Source organism: Atractosteus spatula, chromosome 3 (assembly GCF_055471065.1).
Source record: "Atractosteus spatula isolate fAtrSpa1 chromosome 3, fAtrSpa1.hap1, whole genome shotgun sequence".
Taxonomy (NCBI): Eukaryota; Metazoa; Chordata; class Actinopteri; order Semionotiformes; family Lepisosteidae; genus Atractosteus; species Atractosteus spatula.
In genome coordinates, this window is record NC_142708.1 from 58,876,501 (window position 1) to 58,898,751 (window position 22,251).

Genomic DNA, 22,251 nt, shown 5'->3' on the forward strand with positions numbered 1-22,251 from the left:
GGCTCATCAGGTTTGAGCTCATCACAGATTTTGTGGTGTTAAATGGACTAAGATTATATGACTTTGATGTATGTGACACTAGCCCAAGTAACTCCAGCCATGCTTGTGTCCATTCATACGGGGTACTTAGAGTCTACATAAGAAAATCAAATCAACAATCTTCCATCTAGTACTCTATTGCTGCCCCTCAATTGTTATCCACTAAAACCTCAGTTTTTCTTATTACCATGATAAATCTGTCCAGTAATACTGCATGGGTTCCAAGGATGTACCACAAGGATCTGGTTTTTAATTTTCTCTGCCATGGCAAAAATATTAGCCATCTGGGTTTAATGTTTCACTGTGATTCTGCTGCACTCTGTCGTGTTTATTTCAAAATACATCATAGAACACCTTTAGAAGGGATCCCTTGAAGGAACACATTGAAAATTTCAAGAAGACCATAATATGTCAGGAATCTGAGTTCGATCAAGAGCTGTCTAAGCAGATTTTTGGATTACATATGGTTACTGTTAATTTTGGATGCTATAGCTTTAACTGTTCAACAAAGTGTGTTTATTAGCGCAAAAAACAAGGCGAAACATTTGTACCAATTTACTTTTTTTAGATATTTGTTGTGTTTATCTTCGTTGCAAAGTTTTAATTTGTCAAAATAAATTGCAGTAGTGTTCACAGGTACTTTTATATCTATGTATGTACATAATGCGTGTTATTCTCCTCATTTTCTACTGAATTTTACTTCTGTCCCGGCTCCAATAAACTCCGTACAGCATATATTTGCGCTACGGGATCGTCTGTCCTTTGTTAAGTTGTTTTGCTTCTGCGATCATTGGCTGTCCACGTCCGGAAGCACGCATTTGCCTGTTTCCCGGAAGTGAGCGGCGCTGTTTTTGTTGCCAGAGGGACTCCTGTGTTGTGAAAATGGCGGCGTCTCGTCGCTCGTCTCATCAGCAGCAGCAGCAGAGCCTGTCGTCCCCTCCGCGGAGCTCCTCTCTCTCCCCTACTCCCCCAGGCTCACCTCTTGCTCCCGCACCCGCAGGGGCTGCAGCCACGGTCCCGGCTGGCGCCGACCAGGACAGCAGCGGGGAAGCGGAGATCACGCCGGCCTCCCCCGATCTCCCCGCTCCGGCCCTTAGCAGCAGCAGCAGTACCGCTAGCAGCGGCGGCGGCGGCGGCGGCGGCTCCACGACGACAACCACCGGCGGGGGCAGCAGCAGCAGCAGCAGCAGCAGCTGCGGCTCCAGCCCGGACTCGGGCACTGCTAGTCCGGGAGGTAGCGGCGGCGGCGGCGGCGGCGGCGGGGGGGCGTTTAGGGAGCTGTTTGAGGCCTGCCGCAACGGGGATGTGTCCCGGGTCAAGAGGCTGGTGGACTCGGGGAACGTGAACGCCAAGGACATGGCCGGGAGAAAATCCACCCCGCTTCACTTCGCGGCCGGTCAGTATTTCGCTGTGTGTGTGTGTTTGATTTGTTTTCTGTCGCTTGGCGTTTGCAGTCGCAGTTAGGATGTGTTAGGGCAGCCCTGGAGGGTGGTTAAAACACCGCAATAAACGATGAAGCGATGATGATCGACAACTCTAATCGAGAGAAGAGGGGGGGAGATCAAAGTAACTGGAAATCCATGCTTCCATCTGGAATTTGAGTTAGAGTTGCTGACGTTTTTTTCGATGGGGTCGGTGGAGAGGGCAGCGTTGTTGTGGTTTAGCCGATGAACGTGGATGCCTTTTAACTGGAGTATAACTTTGCGGCGAGACTTCGCTGGTGTTTAGCCCTCGTCTGCGGTGTCCGAGCCGAGTCTGGGGGTCGTGCCAGTTTGGGGAGAGGCTAGTAAAACCTGAGCGAGCAGAAGCTGTCACGCCACTCCGCGACGTGTCTCAATTAGTTCGTGCGAAGCTCTGTTATCTCATCGGGGTTTTACTAGGAGAGATCTGTTCCAAACAACGTCTGAACTGAACTTTGGGAAGTTGGGTTGAGCGTTTAAACGAAGCCCAGGCCGTGTCAGCTTGTTGTGTGCGTGCTGTGGGAGTCCGTGACAAAAATCCGTGAAGTTGATTATTGAGAGCTGTTTTTTTTAACACGGAGATAAGTAACTTGTGCTGTCAAAACGTGACTTTTCGTCCGTCATTTGTGGGGAACACAAACTTTTCAGGGCGTGTTATTGAAATCAAGATGAGACCGAATTTGCTTCATTTTCCACGTATTTACAAGCAAAGTAAAACCGAAACTTATGTTAATATACTGGGTGATCCCATGAAAATTACTTTCCAGTTTAGGCTGTCTGGGTACATGCTTGTGACAAATGGTCCAACACGTGCTGAAGGACCTGTCAGTCTGTGATTTATTTTGCTGTCTGTAGTCTGACACACTTGCTCAGATAAGGGGGCAGAAAAGACCCCAGGTCTAAGATTTTAAGACCACCATGTTGGGTCCTCCTAGATGGACCACATTGTCCTGAGAAAAGCCTAACAAGAAAAAGTCAGTACTATTTTAATGTACCATTATTTAATAAATTCAAGATCAGATGTCAAAACCTTCCATTTGTGTTGCTTTTATTTGGCTGTAGAACAGCAGGTACATTGTGTGTATATTTATAGATGCAACATGCCAGGACACGCCAGGGTGTTTTTCTACAAAAAGGTGCAAAATGTGCACTTTTGCCAATTTGCAGATATGGACCTTTTAGAAAGTATTAAAATATTCAAAAGTCCCACAACCAAAACTTTGACAGCTCTATTTTTCTCAGCTTCCCTTGTGGTAGCTCTTATTTTGTACTTCAGAAAAAAGTGCAAAAGAAGAAAAAAGTGTGGAGGTTGTTCCAGAAATACATCTGCCAATCCAGGTGTATGGCAGTTTGAACATTTCTCAGACCTTTCTCTGCGTATGTCTTGTCTAGCAGCTGACATGGGTGGTGATAAGAACATAACAAGAATGACTTTGACATCCATCACGAGACTTTTCAGAAACTCTAAAATTCAAAGCTACTTCACACTAGAGATGTATTTTCTTTCATATACCTGCTTAACTGTCCGAGTCTGAGGGATTGTCAAAAGTACTTCACTGATAGTGCAAAATAAACAAATGTACCAGTATCTTCCAGTGTTATAATCACATTGGTTGGCAAAAGAATCACCAGAATATGACAATCACTACAGAGAGCTTGGCTTTTCTCTGGATTACACTTGATGCCTGCACCTTCCTCGTAATGTGTTATATGAAAACTCTCTCTACAACCTGGCATATGACCTAGTGAAAAAAGGACTGTAAACTGGATATTATCAGAGCTTCACAGTCTTCTGCTCAGGTACTCCTTCCTTGCAGAAAACGTGGTCAACATGTGTGAAAGCATACATATACAGATGTAGGATGTGTACTTCATATTCAGTATATGTGTATGCAGATATTATGCTGAGAGCCTTTCCTACTTATTTTTCTTTACTTGCCTTGGAGTGATGGGGGAACAACACATAATGTTAAGCTCAGGGTAAAATTGTTCAGCACACATGTGAGTGTAAGGATTCTGCAGCCCTGGGTGGTCAATCAGCATTTAATGTTGAAGAAAACACTTTATTAATGTTTTTTTTTAATCTCACTCGCACAAAGCCTATTATTTGCTGATTCTTACTTAATGTAGAGAAATATCTGAATTGTTTTATGTTGTGGGAAGAAATAGAATTATTCAGCTTTTCAAATCCTTCTTCCTGACTGGATTCAAACTCTTTTTAAGTGTATATAAACCAAGGAGTGTGTAAATCCTTCAACATGAAATCATGTCCCTTCAGTTTCACAAAACCCTGTTTTGGCCCAGTTCTGATTTTCATTTTTATTATTAGCTGTTCTTAGATATTTTGTCCAGATAAGTGCAGTTCAAGGCATTGCACATCGGCCCTGTTCGTGTGACAGTTGATCCTGAATTGCAGAAATATGTACATGACTGGCTCTTACGAGCAGCTGGCCTCAGTTTGGAAAATCCTTGTGTTAATGGGGGAGGTTAACATGTTCCCTTCTTCTCTCTTGGGAGAAGGTCTAGAAAGTCAAAGTTTGGAAACTGCTGACGTGAGCCAATTTTTTTTGCGATTGTTGTTGTTTTCCACAAGGAAACGAGATTTATTGCAGAACCCTTTATCCGTGAGAAAATGTCTGGCCAAGATATCCATTTCGGAAAGGAATGTGCTCGTGCTGCCCTTCTGAATAGTCCTTCTCAATACTGCCCTGTTTGCTTAACAAATTAGAGGCATCCTGCATCTCGGTTGGCATTCCGAACGACTTTTTGTTGATAATGTGATCCATCATTGCTGTTAATATCTGGGAATATTCAGTAGCCTACACCCATATTCTTTTAAAATAAGGTTTAGGAATTTTGTGAAAGTATGATGTAGGTATTCTGCAACCTTTTTCTTTCTCTTTGTTTTACCTTGTTGGTATGAGGGCAAATCTTTTTTTCTTTTTTTAATTTGTTTTGGAGGGCCATGGCTGATGCAAAGCTCACATATGTGCATTTACATTGACAGTCGTTTTTATTCTTGATCTAGTCTTCTCTTGGTTTGGAAAATAGACCAAAAACATCAGTGCAGTTAATTCTATTTGGTATAGGTTCTGTTATAGCTGTATATTGCTGTATTATTTTCCTGTTTATTTATGTGGCGAAAGAAAAGCCTCAGATGAGAGAAGGCCATTCAGCCCCTCAAGACTGTTTGGTAGTTAGTAGTTAATTAATATAAGGATCTCATCCATTCATTTCTTTGGAATAAATCTGGGTATTGTTTTCATCAACCCGGATGGCTAGCCTGTGCTACAACAGTTTGGGTAAAGAAGTAATAATTTCTTAATTTCCACTTTTGTACTCTGGTTCTTGTTTCAGTGTTCATTCTGAAGAAATCCACTGGGTTTCTCAAACATGTTAAGTGTTGAAGGTTAAACATGCCTGTGATATATTGATGTAAAGTCAATATAGTGTCTTATATATCTAGTACCTAGAGTCTACTTTTACAATCTCTGTTATGTTTTAAGCAACTGTAAAGTTTGCTTTGTATGCTTTTAGCTATAGGATGTTCATATTGGCATTTGATTCAGAAGTTAAAAAATAAGTTAAGTCGAATACCTGTTAGTCTCCTTGCTGTGTGTCACTCCATTGCCTGTGCATTTCTTTAAGTGCAGATCCCTTTCATGATGAAATGAGCTCGTATATTTTCTTTACTGTTTTAATCAAGAATCATTTGCTCTGCTTTAGTGTCGCCAACTTCAGCTCCAGAGCTGAAAGTTGCCAGTTTGCTTTTCTAAAGCAAATGTCACCAGATTTAATGAATAAATAGCATATCATTTTTTATCCCTTTGCATTCAGCGATATTAAGTCTGCTTTATCTTAGATGAATGACTGCAGTGCAGTGTAATGTTCTTCCCATGCATCTAAAATTATAGTACTCCTATCTGAGATTTCTTTGCCCTTTTTTTGCTTTTCAGGATTTCTGGTGTTTGCGTCTATCTGCCCATCTTCCAATTGCATGTGGAGGAATTAATTAGTTGTGTTCAGTAGTACACAAAGTGTAGGGACATTACGGTCAAAATGTTATGCTAATAAGCTTCCCGTTACCAAAATGTAGAATTATACCTTTTGCATCGTTTTGCAAACAGGCAAATCCTCAGTTGCCATGAAAATAATTAGGTTGCTTGTGATGTGAAATTGTTACTAAAACCCCTTTAGCTTCGTAGATTTAGTGACCGATTCTTCAGGTTGTTCATACAGTTTTGTAATGCTACAGTACATTATTACCCCTGTGTAAGCAAGATAAAATTGGTAAAATATTGAAAAAATATATTTTTAACGATTTTATAAAATAGTATAGTTGGTTATCCAGTGGTTTGAATGGATTAAATAAAATCAAAGATGCGAAGCAGTGAAAATGTAGCGGACGTACTGTATGTTTACTTGAAGCAGTAGCTGCTGCTGAAATTCGTTCATGTTGCTAGCTTTAAAGAACTAGGAAAACGTTCCCAGGGCAGAAGCTGGCAGCTCATCTGAAATGTCAACCTTTTGCTTGCTGTGAGAAAATCCACAGGATTGTTTTAAGGATTAACCTTGTTAGGGTGCTCATGGAGCAACAGTGTGAAGCAGTGGGGAGAGCACTGGCGTCATAACTAACAGGGCAAGAAAGCTGACATGAGGCTGTTTGGCCAAGTTAGTCCTGTTGGTAGTTAATAATAATAATAATAATAGCTTACACTTATATAGTGCTTTTCTGGACACTCCACTCAAAGCGCTTTACAGGTAATGGGGACTCCCCTCCACCACCACCAATGTGCAGCCCCACCTGGATGATGCGACGGCAGCCATAGTGCGCCAGAACGCTCACCACACAGCAGCTATCAGTGGGGAGGAGAGCAGAGTAATGAAGCCAGTTCATAGAGGGGGATTATCAGGAGGCCATGATTGATAAGGGCCAGTGGGAAATTTGGCCAGGACGCCGGGGTTACACCCCTACTCTTTTCGAGAAACGCCCTGGGATTTTTAATGACCACAGAGAGTCAGGACCTCGGTTTTACATCTCATCCGAAGGACGGCGCCTGTTTTTACAGTATAGTGTCCCCGTCACTATACTGGGGCATTAGGACCCACATTGACCACAGGGTGAGCGCCCCCTGCTGGCCCCACTAACACCTCTTCCAGCAGCAACCTTAGTTTTTCCCAGGAGGTCTCTCATCCAGGTACTGACCAGGCTCACACCTACTTAGCTTCAGTGGGCTGCCAGTTGTGAGTTGCAGGGTGATAATAGCTAATTGATCTTGAAATCTCATCAAACCACTTATTGAAATAAGCCAATATGACAGCATGGCTAGGTAGCTTGTGTCATAACTCCAAAACCCGTACAGCTTTTACAGCCTATACAGTTTCTAATGTTTCCTTTTCCTTGCCTCCCCACCTGTCTAAAAGATATACATTATTAAATGATGTGATGCTGTGCCAACATAAACATGTATGTTTCATACGTAGCCTCTTAAAGTTCACCATTTCCCATTTTAAACAAGTAAAAATTAATTTCACGGAGAAACCTAGACAAAAAAAGACGTTTTAGTTGTCAAGCCTTCGTCAGATGTAAAGATCCCTTTACTTTGTTTTTTTTTTTCTCAAGGGAAAAGATTACAATTGGTGTAATATGATTGATGCCAATGAAACAGCAACAGTTTGATTTGGGGTAGATAATTTAATTGGTTATAGGTGTGTAAAAAGCACAGAGTAACCTGTATTTGGTGGGTTATCCATTTGCATTTTTGATTATTTACCTTCTAAAATGTTTCTCTATTTCGTAAAGAGAAATGGAATGGTGTGGAATTGATAAGACTTTTTTAGATGAAAGTCTGCTTTGTGGCAGATAGCTTTTTCATTTAAACAGCTGACACTGGCAACCCCTGGTTGCCTGAAATGTGCTTTTTATTCTGCGGTGATAATACAGCAATTTCTGAAAGTGATGAATGCTTAAGCACAAGCATGTGACCTCTTTTGAAAGATCAGATTTTTTTGTAAGGATTTATTTCTGATTGCGCGATCCTTTCAAAGACGGGGAAAAAAAGCCTTTTTAAATACTGGATTTACTGTAATGGTTTTGAAGGTAATCATTTGATAGAATGAATGCAGTCGCACAATGTGGTGCAGCAACATAATGAGGAGGCTGATTTCTGAATGAGTTACCTCTGACCTTGCTGTATGGCAGCTGTCAAGCGTTCTCCAACTGCTGTAGAGTTTATCAAAATCAGGACGCATGCACTAAATACTGTGTGTGTGTGTATGAAAAGGTCATAGAGGTACTTGTGATGCCCCATCAGAAAGAAACTCAACTGAAGTCCCTCATCTTTTTTGGTCAAATCACAACCTATGTCTGGAAGGATGAATCAGCTGACTGGCAGAATTCGGCCTTAACTTCCCTATGCAAGGTGTTTCCAGTTAAACCTGTAGCCTTTATTGTGTTTTACCTGCAATGGATGGCCCACACCAGCTGATGTTGGGGGAAAAAACGTTTCTAGTCATGGTTCAGCAAGTGGTCTGTTTCTTTAGGCATCTAAATGCCACTCACTATTTTTTCTGCAACTTCCATAGTAGTATTGGCACTATATATTCAGAAAAACAATTGCTTAAAGGCTCTAAATCCAGAGAATGTTGTTTCCAGCAAAAGCTTTTTAGATAAGCGCTTCATAACTAGTTGCCAATTAATGATACAAATGGAAATGTAATATTTCCATGTTCCAAGAACAACCTTTTTGTTCTTTATTTGGGCTACAGTACAATTTCTGTTTACCACGGGCAAGAGATGCAGTAATGAATGCTTGGCGGTTCTTGTCATTGTCACTAGTGACAGCATTAGCTCCATGTAGCCTGATTGTCAGATTTTCAGAAGCCCCAAGCAGGCCTGGGACCTCCAAGGAAAAACTTGCTACTGCAAGGGGTGATGAACCAGTAGGTGGCACTCTCACCTCTGGACCATCATTACTAAATTTTCCAGGTTCTCCCAGCCTGCTCATTAACCTGTTCCCTTTGGAATCTGGGTGTTTGATTAAATATTAACAGTTACTGATTATTTGAGTGATCTTAATAGGAGTACTGGCCTACAGCTCTTCGATCCTGGATTTGATTTCTGAGTCGGGTGCACTTTCTGAGCTGCCTAGGTGAATTTGGCTCTCAAAATGCTTTGTGCCCTGCAGTGGACAAGGGTCCTATCCCTAAGCTTCCAGCTAAGGCTCTGGATTGCTGTGACCTTTGCCACGGATAAGTGGATAATGATGGGTTGATGATCTATCAGAATAGTTTCTTTCTTCTAAGTCTGGGTGTTTGCATTATTCCACACAATTATTCTTCGACTGTGCTTTACCCCTAAAGCAGGTATGGTGATGTGATCATTTTCTAGAATCTTTTTTGAGTGAACATTCTTTCTACCCATCCTTTTCTGTTTTTCTTGATTCAAAGTAAACAACACTGTTTCTTCTCATTTTGACAGGGATGCCCAAATTACATATAGTTAGTTTGAGCTGTGGCTTGAGGAATTTGTAGGGTGTAGTCAAAAAAGGTAGCCTTCTCTGAACAGGCAGCGAAACCAGGTTGGTTAAAAAAAAGACCTGCCACTCCTAATGCTAGGTACAAAACACTGAAGTGTATACGAGTGGAAACTGTTTATAGCAGGCAAAGTGGATGGCCTAGTGCTTGATTTCTTGAATATTTTTTTCAAAACCGAGAACAAAACAACTCAACCATTCCTGTTACAAAATACAAATTTTTAATTCTGACAGCCTGGAGTTATCATTTATATGAGTACTAGGCAAGAGCAAGGCCTGTTTTTGCTTAGAATAATGGACAAAGAGGAGGAATTGGGTTATCAGAAATGAACCACAAAGGTACACTACTGGAAAAGGTTGCCTGTAGTACCCTCTGGACAGAGCATTGTGTATTGCTTTTCAGCAGAACAGACATGAGTTTGAGTTTCACTGTGTTGGCTTTACTTTAGTTTTCTGGGAAATTCTTGCTTACAACATATCGGATCACCTGCAGATGTTATATTTCAGTACCTGCAACATCCGGTATACCTAATGTATTAATATACTGATTTTGGACTGCTTAGATGACTAAATAATGAGCATTACATTATAAACAAAACATGCTCTGGGAGTATTGATCCTTTTTGATCAATACATCTAAATTGGTGTATGAGCAGTGCTAGATACCAGCAGATAAAGGATACCAAGCTGTTTTGGAGTAGGTCTAGGGAAATATGAAAGTGGGGTAAACGAAGTGTTGCGATTTAATATGCAACAGTAACGATCATAAATTCAGAACTTTCTGCAGGGCAGGTGAAAAGGGATCGCTGATTTTTCTGAGCATATTCAGACTTTATACAGGATGTTATGCCTTCCTGACAGATCACATTCTGTATTTGAGGGCTTGATTTCTATCGGAGCACACTTCCAAGTAGGGAGGGTGGCAATGGGCATGTCATTGGGGTAATAAGCCTGCCGACAGGGTGGTAAATAAGTTTTGAGGAACAATATCAGTATGCTGTGCTGCACTGCAGGATCACACTGAGGCCTGTGCTTCTGTGGGATTCGATCAATTCCATGCCTATTGTTTACTCCAGCCTTGTCTGTTGAGGGACATATCTGATTTGGTCTGTCAGAGTTTTCAATCTTCCTGTCCACAGAGCCCAGCCAGAGGTGGTTTTGAGTTTGAGGCATTGCAGCTGATAGGGAGGAGAGGATATTCCTATGATTTATGTTTTTTTCCATCATTTCTCACTCCACTGGACTTTTTTGTTTAAATCCTTTTCCAATTCCCTGAGGGGTCGTGCAGAGCAGTCTCTGTAATTTATAAAGATTTCTCTTCTGTCCAGGTCTTACTTTAAAAGTCAAACAAGGGAGAAATTCAACTGCCAGCATCATTCAGTCTGCCTATGACTTGTGGCAACATCCTACATTAGCCTGAGGCATGAAGTCAATGGAGGTGGCTGACAGTGAGGAAATGTGTATTTATTTCAGACTTCTAGGGTGTCTGAAGCAGAGCCACCTCCATAACCTGAGAAATATAGTGTGAACACTTACTAACGGCTTCTAAGATTGTTTTAGTTATTTTCCCATTTTAACATTGATGTTCAAGTCTGATTAACGTCATTAGTTGGCTGAGACTATTTGGCTGAACACTGGCAGGGTTGGATAGTTTCAAAGCTGAGATCCAATTCAAAATATGTACAGGAGGTCAGAATTATAGGGTCACCCTGAAATTTGACAGAAAAATAATCAAGACATGTTAAAGTCGTTGGCCTATACAAATGTTTATGCATTTGAAAAGACCATACATTAGCATCCTGGAGTGTTTTGTTGATCAAAGCATAGTACTGATGTAATCCATCTAAAAATGCAAAGCCACATTTTATTCAGAATTACAAGGAATAATCTGAAAAATGATGATTATTATGCATTGCTGCTAGCTGGTCCCACTATACATTTTTATGGATTGTTTAATGTATTGTCTGGCATAGTATTTCAGCATGTTGGTATTATATGTAAAGTGAGAGCTGAAGCTTCACATACCGCTGAAAGCAGCATGGACAAGACACTCTAAGTAATACTGTGACACAAGGTTACTAATGTACAGAATGCCAGTGCTTTTTTTGTTTTTCCCCCCAAATTCAGTTCTCAAAAGAACACAGACTTGCAGGGCTAAGGACACATATGAAAGATATATTATTACATCAGACTGAAACTTCTAAAGAGTTATTATGCATAATAAGTATATTGGTAAAAATGACCATTTTACCAATATGTTTTGCTTAATTTTTAAAAATATAGATAGCCATGACTTCATGCTGTTGCAGAATTCCATTGAGGTCGTTTGCTGTGGTACTGGTTGAGGTCTTGTCTCTTTCCGAACTATTTTCTATGGTAATCCTGACATGCTTATATAAGGCATTGCTCTTCGATGATAAGTTGACTGGTGTAGAAAACTCATTTTTAAGCACTCGTAAGCAGTCAAATCCAATATGACAAAACTTATCACTGTTTATGCAGAGAACACAAAAGTAAGAACCGCTCATGGTATTTTACATGGATAATCTGTGGAGGTAGTTTATTTGGAAAACCAGTTATTGTGACATTGTGTAACAGTGCTATCTCCAGCACCCAGTCAATGCCCATTTTTCTTGATTAAGGCCAACCTTTTCCATAAATCACTGCCAATGTATGTTGAGCAGGGTAATATGACTTGGTATACGAGTGATGACTTGTAATAGGATCTATAAATACATACATAGTATTTTGAGTAGTTTTGGGTTTTATAAGTTGTAGGATCTTGTGAAAGTGATTTATTAAACAGAGTACCTGTACGTCAATCCCTTGATTTTGCTCATCGTTAATTGTTCCTAAGGTGAAAATTTGTAAACCAAAAAAGTAAATTCCTTTTACTTTCCATGTAAAACGGTACAAAGCTGTAGCTGATCCCAGTCTGTTTATGTATATACATCTCTAAAAATGTAGATAAATCTACATTTTTGGAGAGTTTTTTAAATTGCATAATACACCCATAAGTAAAAATTAAAGTAACATTTGTGCAAGTTCAGTGTTATGTAATCTGGGCAGTTCCTGTACTGGGAATTGGCTAAAGAGTTCACATTAAAATTACTTGAATTTTGCCAGAGTTAAAGTTGGAAAGTCGTTCCTGAAAGGTCCATATTTCCTGCACAGGATTTATTTATGTGTTTTTGGAAGAAGATGGCTTTGTGGACAGCCCACCTGCCAGTATGGACAAGTGCTGCTGTTGGTGCGTTGTGTAGTCTCTGCTCAATACGACTGTGTGAACAATGTCGGCCTGTATGGAAAGACCTAAAAGTGTCCTTTTGAGTTGTTTGTAGGGTGGCATCGCTAACTGAGAAAAGTGCTCATTTTAACTCCCGCTCTTCGGTGTTTCAGGGTTTGGCAGGAAGGATGTGGTAGAGCACCTCCTGCAGACCGGCGCCAACGTTCACGCCCGGGACGATGGCGGTCTGATCCCATTGCACAACGCCTGCTCCTTTGGCCACGCCGAGGTGGTGAGCCTACTGCTGTGTCAGGGGGCTGACCCCAATGCCAGGGACAACTGGAACTACACCCCTCTGCATGAGGCCGCCATCAAGGGCAAGATCGACGTATGCATCGGTAAGAGCCCACACTTCCTTCTCTTTCCACGTCTCCTTCTTACCCGTTAGATCATATAGGTTGCAAAATCATCAAATGAGTTAATGGTGTCTTTTATTTATAACCTATAGTACAGAATCTGCATTTGATAATTCTGCTTCATCAGCTTTATTTAAATAAAGGTACAATAGAACATGGTTATTGTTATTGTAACTTAAGCAGGTTGTTGGGTATTATTGAGTGTGGCTGTGGTAGGTGAAGAAAGTACTTGGCTTTGCTGTGCAACTAAAGTCTTGTTTTAGGAGTTTTACTGCTTTTCTAAGAACTGGTTCTGAACTTAAATCTTTTAAGACATAGCCACTGCCCCATGCATTGTTAAGGAGTAATCATTCATTCCCAGTATACAAAGAATTGAAATTGTTATGGTACCTTATGTGTTTTTAACTGATTGTGCCTTTGTGTATATGATCTATTGAAGCCATGAGCACCTTTCTGTAATTCATGGACAGTTTGTTTTCAGAATACATAACCTTCAGTCAAGACATTCCAGTACAAACCACCTGACAAATCCCATCAGTGCTGTCATGTCTGTCATGATGAATATTGAGCCATCTGCACATTTTGATATACAGTTCTATAGCAGCTTTATCGACTAATTGATATTGGAATAATACATCCGTAAGAGCTAAGCCTGGAAATCACTACCTTCAGAGAGTGAAAAGCTTTTTGCTTTTGATGGGCATTTTAATATTGTAGCTTTTTTATAAAATCGATTACTTTTGTTATTGTCACTTAAAAATGAAAAGGAGAAAAAAAAAGTTTAAGGAATAGATTCTCATGAAATGTCAGCAACTGGCATTTTAAAAAATGAAGAAAACCTCAAATATTTATGCATAAATGAAGAGGTGCCATTCCATGGTGCTGCACATTCTGCACTCACTTGTAAATACACACTAAACTGGTTCTAATTTTGAGTTTAGGCATGCAGGGTAATCTTAAGTTTAGATGCTGTAATTATTATTTTGCAGATTTAATATAAATATAAGATGCCGTCAATAAAGATGATTTTATTTCCAAGAACATGCCGCTCTTTGTAAAGGCAAAAGACAACATTGGACTGAATGGGCTTTGAGAGGGGAAATCCTCCTGGCTTCATGGACCTTTTGAGTGCTAGAGTGATTGCTCCTTCCTTCTCCCTCACCCCTTGCTGGTATGATCAGTGATTTTGCTGCTTATTACACAAGGCTTGTGCCAAGCGGTTGTTCAGGCCTGTCTAGAGACGTGATTAAGGGAAGCTGTATAAATAAGAGACTGACTGATTAATTAATTAACGGATTGAGCTTTGGTGCTCCGGGGCTAAACAGATCAGGAGTTTCATCTTGTTAGATTCATCAGGTGAAAAGAGTATCGGGGGGAGAAAGGTAATTGGCAAGCATTTATCCGCTATTCCTTGCCCTTCAGACTTGGTGATCCAGTTAAAGGAGCTGATGAGAGATCGGGGTCTTTCTGTTGGAGATTGGTGCTGCAGGGTCTCTTCAGGAATTGCATCCAGCCAAATGGCAGACCATAAGCTCACCATTTATATTTTTGACAGAACAATACACATTTTTTCTCAGGTACTGGATACCACCTTTAATTAAACAAATGAGGAAAAGGAACATTTGTTTGTCAGATGATTTTTATATGTTTATTTCCCCTTTAGATTTTCTAAGTGTTACTTTCAATTTCTCAGGTACTTTAAAATGGTTCCATTCTGCCTACTTTGAATCAATAAATGTAGTAAGACCTTTTAATTGCATCTTGAAAAGAAAAATGTTAAATGAGAGAGGAAATTTGATAATACAGAAATGCACATCAGCATTTGTGTTTAGGTCATTTAAAAAAGGGAAAAGTAAGTATTTGAATTATTAAAAATAAATGAAAGTGTGAAGAACTGGGGCTGCTGGTAGTCCAGTTCACTCCGATTCTTAGTATCTGCTATTAAGACTGTATTTGCATTTCATTTTGCTTGATTTTCATGTGCTGTTGCTTTAAATTTTACATACACATGGGGGGCCATGCTTTTTGATTTGCTAGTGAAAAATATTATTTGGCAGTGCTTTTTACAGGTGACATACTTCTGTAAAAATGTGGCAAATACTTTAAAGTTTGCCCTCTGGGATTGTGAAACTCTGAACATGGAGACGCGTGTATGAAAGAGGAGATTCTGTTGCATGGGAAGCACAATATGCAGCTAAATTAAATAAACCTGACTAATTTTAAATCGAGTGAAAAAGATACAGTTCAAAGCATGAGGGCTTTGCGTCAGTAATCTTCTCAGTGAGTATAAGAAGAAAAGCTCAAGTCTTGTAATATAGTTTGTCGTAAGCAGAGCAAGAGATTTTTAATGAGCACTGTAGGTTTTGCCTTCTAGAAAGGTTTTCCTTTCATTAACTAGAGCAGATAACCGTATGGGCAACGAGAGAATCGGTTGGAAATGTTCTTTAGAAATCTATCAGCAACGTTTGCAGGGCCATGAGAGCAATTGTCCAACTTCAATCTGTTCATCTAGTGTGATTGCAATGGACGTTTGAGAGAGGAAGGCCTTGTGCTCTTTTGTCCTGTACTCTGGTCCAGACAGGAAGAGTGAGCGAGAAGGAGGGATCAGAGCCTCTAGGAAAGAATTGAGCTTTCTTTTCCCTCATAGCAAAGGCAATGTATTTTCCAAGACTAGAGGGACATTTTAACTACGCTTAAGAAAATAATATAAATGAAAAATGACACGATCCTGGGATGAACATCATTGATAACTTGTCTTCTCTCCAGCTTGCTCAGATGAGTGTTCCCTGTAGTATTCTGTACCAGCATGCTGTTTTTCTTCTTTGTATGTCTTTATTCTTTTTTTCCCCAGTCAGCTAGAGTGTTTAAATTATATTGAAACCCTAACTAAAACACACAATACAGGGGGTGTTATATATAAGAACAGTGCATGGAAACCAGGTTAGGTAAATTGGCTTGGGGAACGTTTTCTTTTTCAGTGCACTGTTCTCATGACACTGATGGTACTTTTTCAGTTGCCTTTTATGTTTATGCATACAGTAGCTCATTAATGATTTTAGTTAACGTTTTTATTGTAGTTGCATTGTTTTACCAGGGCATTACAAAACCAGTCTTCTAATGAAATACAGTGCACATTTGGGTTAATAAAAGATGTAGCAAAGAGAAATTGATGTAAGTCACAAAGTACACTGTAGGCTTGGCACTTTGAATGTGTTTTATGAGCCCATCTCCATTCTGAATGCAGGACCAGGCAAGTAGCTGTGACATGGTTGTATAATCCCTAACTAAAGATGTGCGTTATATAGCTTTTAATTTACATTGTAAATTCTGCACAGAGTTGCTTTCTAAAAAAAACTGGTATCCCATTCCTCTTGATTAGTTCCTCTGATTTTGTCATTAGGTAGTCTTAATAAATTCTGTAATGCTCTGTGTTCTTGGGAATTTGTAAGTTTCTGCTATGAAACTTGTATAATTAAGGGTGGCTTGAAACCTGTTTCTTGTTTGATATTCATTACGTCAGTGTCTTACAGACACGTTTTTTTTCACTTTGCTCTTTGCTACTATGGAAGCTGCAAACTAATTAGATAAAGCCTGTGTAATTTCTTTTTGACCTTCAGAAAACAAGAATGTGGAAGAAAAATGTATCAAAAAGTCAATGCAAAAAATGGTTTAAAACTTCCAGATCCCAGGGCTGTGTCTTTCAAAATCAAAATCAGAAAATGCTTTTCTCTTTAGAATGTACCTTGTCCAGTGTGCAGACTTTCCCTTCTTTGTCTGGATTGTATGAGCTTGTTAAAGTGCTAAACAAATGTAGCAGGGACTGACTGTTTTTACAGCATACATTGTATATAAAGTAGTACCTGATTATCTCCTGGATACAAAATGCAAAATTTGAATTGTTAAAAAAAAATCAACATTTAGCATTAATATTTTCTCTTTTCTACATGTATATGTAACTAAAACATTGAGGATATTATTAATCAGATGCGCTTGGTCATTTCAAATTTTCTAGGGCTGGTGCTTATATAGAAGAAATGCTTATGGTTTGATTAAACTCTTAATGGGAGATAAAACTGCACCATAATTTCTTAACTACCAATTGGTAACACTAAAACTGTGTGGCATTTTTCTTATGTTGGGAGCCTCATTGTAGCAATCCCATGTGGGACCCAGCCAGGGTTCTTGCCTTTCCACTACTAGAGCCATTTGTTACCCACAGTCCTGCCCTTACTTATCCCGTTGAAGCATCTGAGTGGACCATTAACATCTGCCCTTTTATCTTAATATGCCCAAAAAGAATCTGTGGACTGTAAACTACTGACAATATCTGCAGATATCTGCAACTGTAATAGATTACTGGGAAAAGGCAGGGATTATGGTGACGGTTCTCGGCTAAAGACAATCTGGCCTTAAAAAGAATAACATCTTCCTTCCTAGGAAGGGAGGAAATCATATGCAGCCAAAGCTGGTTGTTGAACTTGGACCGATTCAGTATTTGAAGGAAGAGGGGGTATTAACTGAAGATTTCAGTCATTGGAGAGCTATGAATGTATCACAGTTATAAGTGAAAATTAAAGACCCTTCCAAGGAGATGTATGAGACTTGTTAGTGGAACGACTGTCTTAATTATTTTAATGGTGAACTTTCGATCCGTATGTCCTGATGCATTGCAAAGTCAAGCCCTGAGGCATTCCATTACTGTGCACCAGCTCGTATTAAATTCCCCATTTTGTCAGGGATATTAAAACTGACTTGTGTGAGAATTACAACATCTGTTGTGTGATGGATGCATTTAGAGTCATCCACCAGCCACCAGTGTATGATGAATGTTGAAAATCTAATGTTGAGTTTCATCTCAGTGGGATTTGCTGTATTGTCTCTTTCAGTACACATGCCTTTGTATTTTTGGACTAGATGTCTCGTGTGCAAGAGCTTGTGGTCTGATTCCTTGAAATACATCAGGAGCTGTGAAAGTCGCAGGTCAATTCAGTGGACACATTGGGGGAAAAATCATGATGAAGCAATTAACTATGTACAGAGCAAAGAAGAATATTTTCCTTCATTTGAAAAGTCAGACAAAACACTTTTCTTTATTCACATTGATAAACATCAGCGCATCACTATTGTTCAGAGCTTTCAACTTTGAGTAGTAGTCTTAATTTTAAAAGAACTGAAGTCATAGATCTTCCTGTAGTCACTCTTACATAACTGCAATTTGAGTGATGAAGGGTTGAAATATTTATTACCCTTTTAAGTTAAACTTCAGAATATTTGATTTGACTTTTTGAAGCTATGGATGTTTTATTTGTGCTTTGAAAATGAAACTGACTAGAAATGTTTGTCAAAAAGAGTAAAAGAAACACTCAAATGATCACTCTCCATTTTCTAGAAGGGATGAATTACTGTAGTGCCGATTTCAATCATTGCACTGCTTATCAAAACCATTTGAAATTCTCACAAACAAATCTTATTCAGCAGCAGTGCAAATGAAGCGCCCTGTGGTCCAAACAGATTACAGAGGCGATGTATTTTACAGTGGCATCCGTCTGCATTTCTTATATATCGCAATGGCTCGTTCAACAGTAGCGCCACTTGTCAAGTTCATTTACAAGCACGGGGAACGGTACAAAACTGATGCTGCTTTTCCCACATGCCCCCTGTTTCTTTACTGCAGAAATGCCTTGCTGAATGCAAGAGGGCCCTTCACCAGAGCAAACACTGGTTTTCTGAGCCCCTGTTGAAGGTTGGACTATGCTAATGGGACACTTATAGCTGTTTTTTGACCACTACCATGTGATCAGAAGGAAAAAAAACACTGATAAAAGGTATTAATTTGTGAAAACACCATTTAATACTATACATAAAATGTCTGAATGTTTACTTTGGTATTTCTCTAGTGCTGTAGCAAGCAAGAATGTTCTCAGGGTTTCCTGTCAGGATACATACTTTACAATTTGTTCAGAAAAATATATTTTTTTAAATTAACCCTGAAACCATTTTTTTAATTTTTACTTACCATGAAAAGTACATGAATAAGCAATTTTGGCTACAGGTGCAATACTATTCCAAGTCAAAATATCAGTACAGTACTGGCTCGTTCCTGCTGTGTTTTTGTGATTCTCCTGTGTTTTTCTGATACTCAGATGGAATGGCTCATTTGAGAGTGCAGTACGCATGGTAGAATGAAGTACCGAAGGCATCACTTGTGGCTAAGAGACTGTGCAGGATTCTGCAGCAGGATTTTTAGATTACATGGATGTTGTTCAACTCAAGCTTGTATGGAAGGTTGTTTTGTTTTTAATTTTCAGAGAGCATTCACAGTTTTGACACATTTTAGGGCTGGTCTTCCAGTTTAATGCATTTGATGCTGTCATCAACCTTCTCCAAATTTGTGTGTTCTCATGCTGCTTAGGTGATCACTTTCTTGCAAGAGAATGACACCTATGTTGTGGATGCCATAGTGCCACACTTGAGCTGCACAAGAGGAATAGGTGAAAATCTTACTGCACAGAATCTTCTTTCTGGTGTAAAGCATGTGTCGCAGATATACAGTGGATATAAAAAGTCTACACACCCTTATTGAAATTGCAGGTTTTTGTGATGTAAAGCCAGAAATCAAGATAAATAATGGCAAACATTTTTCCATCTTTAATGTGACCTTGCAACCAACAAAATTCAAGAGAAAAACAAATAGATAATTAGGAAAAATCATTTAAATTAAAAAAACCTACAACACCCTGGTTTCTTAAGTGTGCATACCCTTTTATAATGGGGGCTGTAGCTGTGTTCAGAGTTAACTAATCACCTTCAAAATCATGTCCAAAAGTATGTAGCATACACCTGCCATCAATAAAAGTGATTCTGATTAACCCCAAATAAAAATTAGCTGTTCCTGTAGGATTTCCTTGAAACTTTCATGGATGCATCCTACTGGGATAGCCGTGGTCTGCAGGGAGCTGACAAAACATCTACGGGATCTTATTGTTGAAAAGTACCAATCAGGAGAGGGGTGTAAAAGAATATCAAAGGCATTGGATATACCATAGAGCACTGTGAAGACTATCATCAACAAGTGGAGAAAAAGTGGCACCACAGGGACACTGCCAATATCAGGATGACCCTCCAAAGTTGATGAGAGGACAAGGAGAAAACTTATCAGGGAGGCTACCAAGAGGCCTACGGCAGCATTAAAGGAGCTGCAGGAATTTCTGGCAGGTACTGGTCACTCCTTGCTTGTGACAACAATCTCCCGTATTCTGTACACGTCTGGGATATAGGGTAGGGTGGCAAGACGGAAGCCAGTTCTCACAAAAAAAAGAACATCCAAACCTGTCTAAATTTTGCAAAAAAAGTACATTCAATCACCCCTAACCATGTGGGAAAATGTCTTATTGTCTAATGAGACAACGGTTGAACTTTTTGGCAAAGAACACCATACCTACTCTACATGGTGGTGGCAGCATCATGCTTTGGGGCTGCTTCTCTTCAGCTAGGACAGGGGCTCTAGTCAAGATAGATGGGATAATGAAGAGCTGAAGATGAATTTTACCTTCCAACATGATAACGACCCAATGCACACATTCAAGTCAACCAAGGAATGGCTTCAGAAAAGGAAGATCAAAGTCTTGGAATGGCCCAGTCAGAGCCCAGACCTCAATCCCATAGAAAACCTGTGGAATGACCTAAAGAGGGCTGTGCACAGGAGATCCCCTGGCAATTTGAAGGAACTTGAACTGTTTTGCAAGGAAGAGTGGGATAAAATTGCAAAGTTGATAGAGACGTATTCACAAAGACTTATTGCTGTAATAAATGCAAAAGGTGCTTCCACAAAGTATTAGTTGTGGATATGCAACCAGGGTGTTGTAGGTTTTTTAATTTCAATTAGTTTTCCTAATAATTATCCATTTATTTTTCTGTTGAATTTAATTGGTTGCAAGGTCACATTAAATATGGAAAAATGTCTGACATGACTTATCTTGATTTCTGGCTTTACATCACAAAAACCTGCAATTTAAATAAGGGTATGTAGACTTTTTTTATCCACTGTACGTCCTGTATTGTTTCCAACATTAACCATGCATGCTACTAATCTATGACTTTCAAAACGGACCCCATGTAGATCAGCCTTATTAGTGATAAATTAATCTACTTAATTTATGTAGGTCATGTCGGTTCTGTTAACTGTCAATGCACCTGCTACAGGAAAGATTTGATGATCTTTGTAAATAGGTTGAAACTGCAAGTAACCAAGATTATTCTGATGTTTATTTTTATTACATTTCTGCTTTGAACTTTTAAAATAGCTTTTTCTAATGTAATTTCTCAGTGTATCTGATTTTTACACCTTCCTTTAACAAAGACAAAACAGATGAAATAGCAGAGCTAAATTAAAGTCAGTTACTGCATTCTGCCTCAGCATATTTTTTTTTAATTTTAAAGCACTTTGTGTTCACAACAAGATGGGTCTGGCCCAAATTTAAATTGGACAGAAGCTTGGAGGAGAGCAGGATTGTGGGTTCAAGTCCCACCTGGAATGCTGCTTAGCCTTGGGTGACACACTTCATTCTGATTGCTCCAGTAAAGGCCACGCTGTATAAATAAGTCTTCAGGTGGTTTTTATGAATGAGTATTTCTCACCAAATATCTAAAACAACTAATGTGTGATTTTGCAAAGGGCTCAAGGGTCCTGCTTCAGTCTAGGCTTGGCTCTGCAGTCATGGGGTGTCTTCCAGCTGTGAGAGAGATTCCACCACTAATGATGAGTGAGTCTTTGGGTGAACGCTGCCAGAGTTTGTTGGGTTTTGGAGCTGGCTGAGATTTCTTTATTGTCCGTTAGGCCTGTGATGGTTGTTGTGGCCTCGAGTGGTACACAAGAGAAAACTGCTAGAGCAGGTGTACTTCTGAGAGATGCCTCTCGGATTTCTGTGCATTAGTGACTCCTGTGACTCGCATGATGTCTGCAGTCTTGCAGTGATGTCAGAGAGAGATGCACCACCTGTCCAATCACTGCTTCTTCTCTTAGAAGTGTGGTGTGTGTCTTACAAAAACTTGTCCCTATTGTCCCTGTGCATATAGTTGTTGATGGATTGCCAAGTCTTAAACAGAAGCACCTCCAAACTGGTTAGGTAAATAATAGGCACTTTTTAAAATGTTTTTTAAAAAATAAATCCAACTGCATTTTTGGGGTATTTGTAATAATATAGGTGCAAACTGAGTTGAGGGGTGTCTGTTCAACATTGGAGTGCATAGTTAGTTAGGCGTTCCACATTTAAAATCAGATCCCTTTAAAAATGAACTTCAAAACCAATCTCAGGTTTTTTACCAAGAATCATGGCTTTAAAAAATTCTTCTTTAAAAAGTCACCTCAGCAATTTTTTAAATTAAATTGGTGAGACCGCCAAGGTGGTTACTCAAAAAATTGATCAAGATTAAGATATAACCCAGGACAGGCTGTGTGGTATCATAGTCTCAGTTGAAATTTGCCTTGTGAGTGGTTGTTTCCAGCAACACATGAGTTAAACCCACTGGCAGCGTTTTACTTAATATTGTCTTCTTGTAGTGTAGAATCCCCAATT

At 39.6% G+C, this 22,251-nt stretch overlaps 1 protein-coding gene across 2 annotated transcripts in view; it reads left to right on the forward strand.

Moving 5' to 3' along the window:
* The first annotated feature begins 599 nt into the window (after nucleotides 1-599).
* The window catches only part of tnksa (tankyrase, TRF1-interacting ankyrin-related ADP-ribose polymerase a), a 140,486-nt gene continuing 118,834 nt past the window's right edge, over nucleotides 600-22,251 (forward strand). For both annotated transcript variants that reach the window (XM_088910194.1, XM_088910196.1), the window contains exons 1-2: nucleotides 600-1,435; nucleotides 12,434-12,658. In XM_088910194.1, the coding sequence (XP_088766320.1) occupies nucleotides 922-1,435; nucleotides 12,434-12,658 (739 nt within the window). In that variant the 5' untranslated portion in view covers nucleotides 600-921. The remainder of the gene's footprint in view (nucleotides 1,436-12,433; nucleotides 12,659-22,251) is intronic.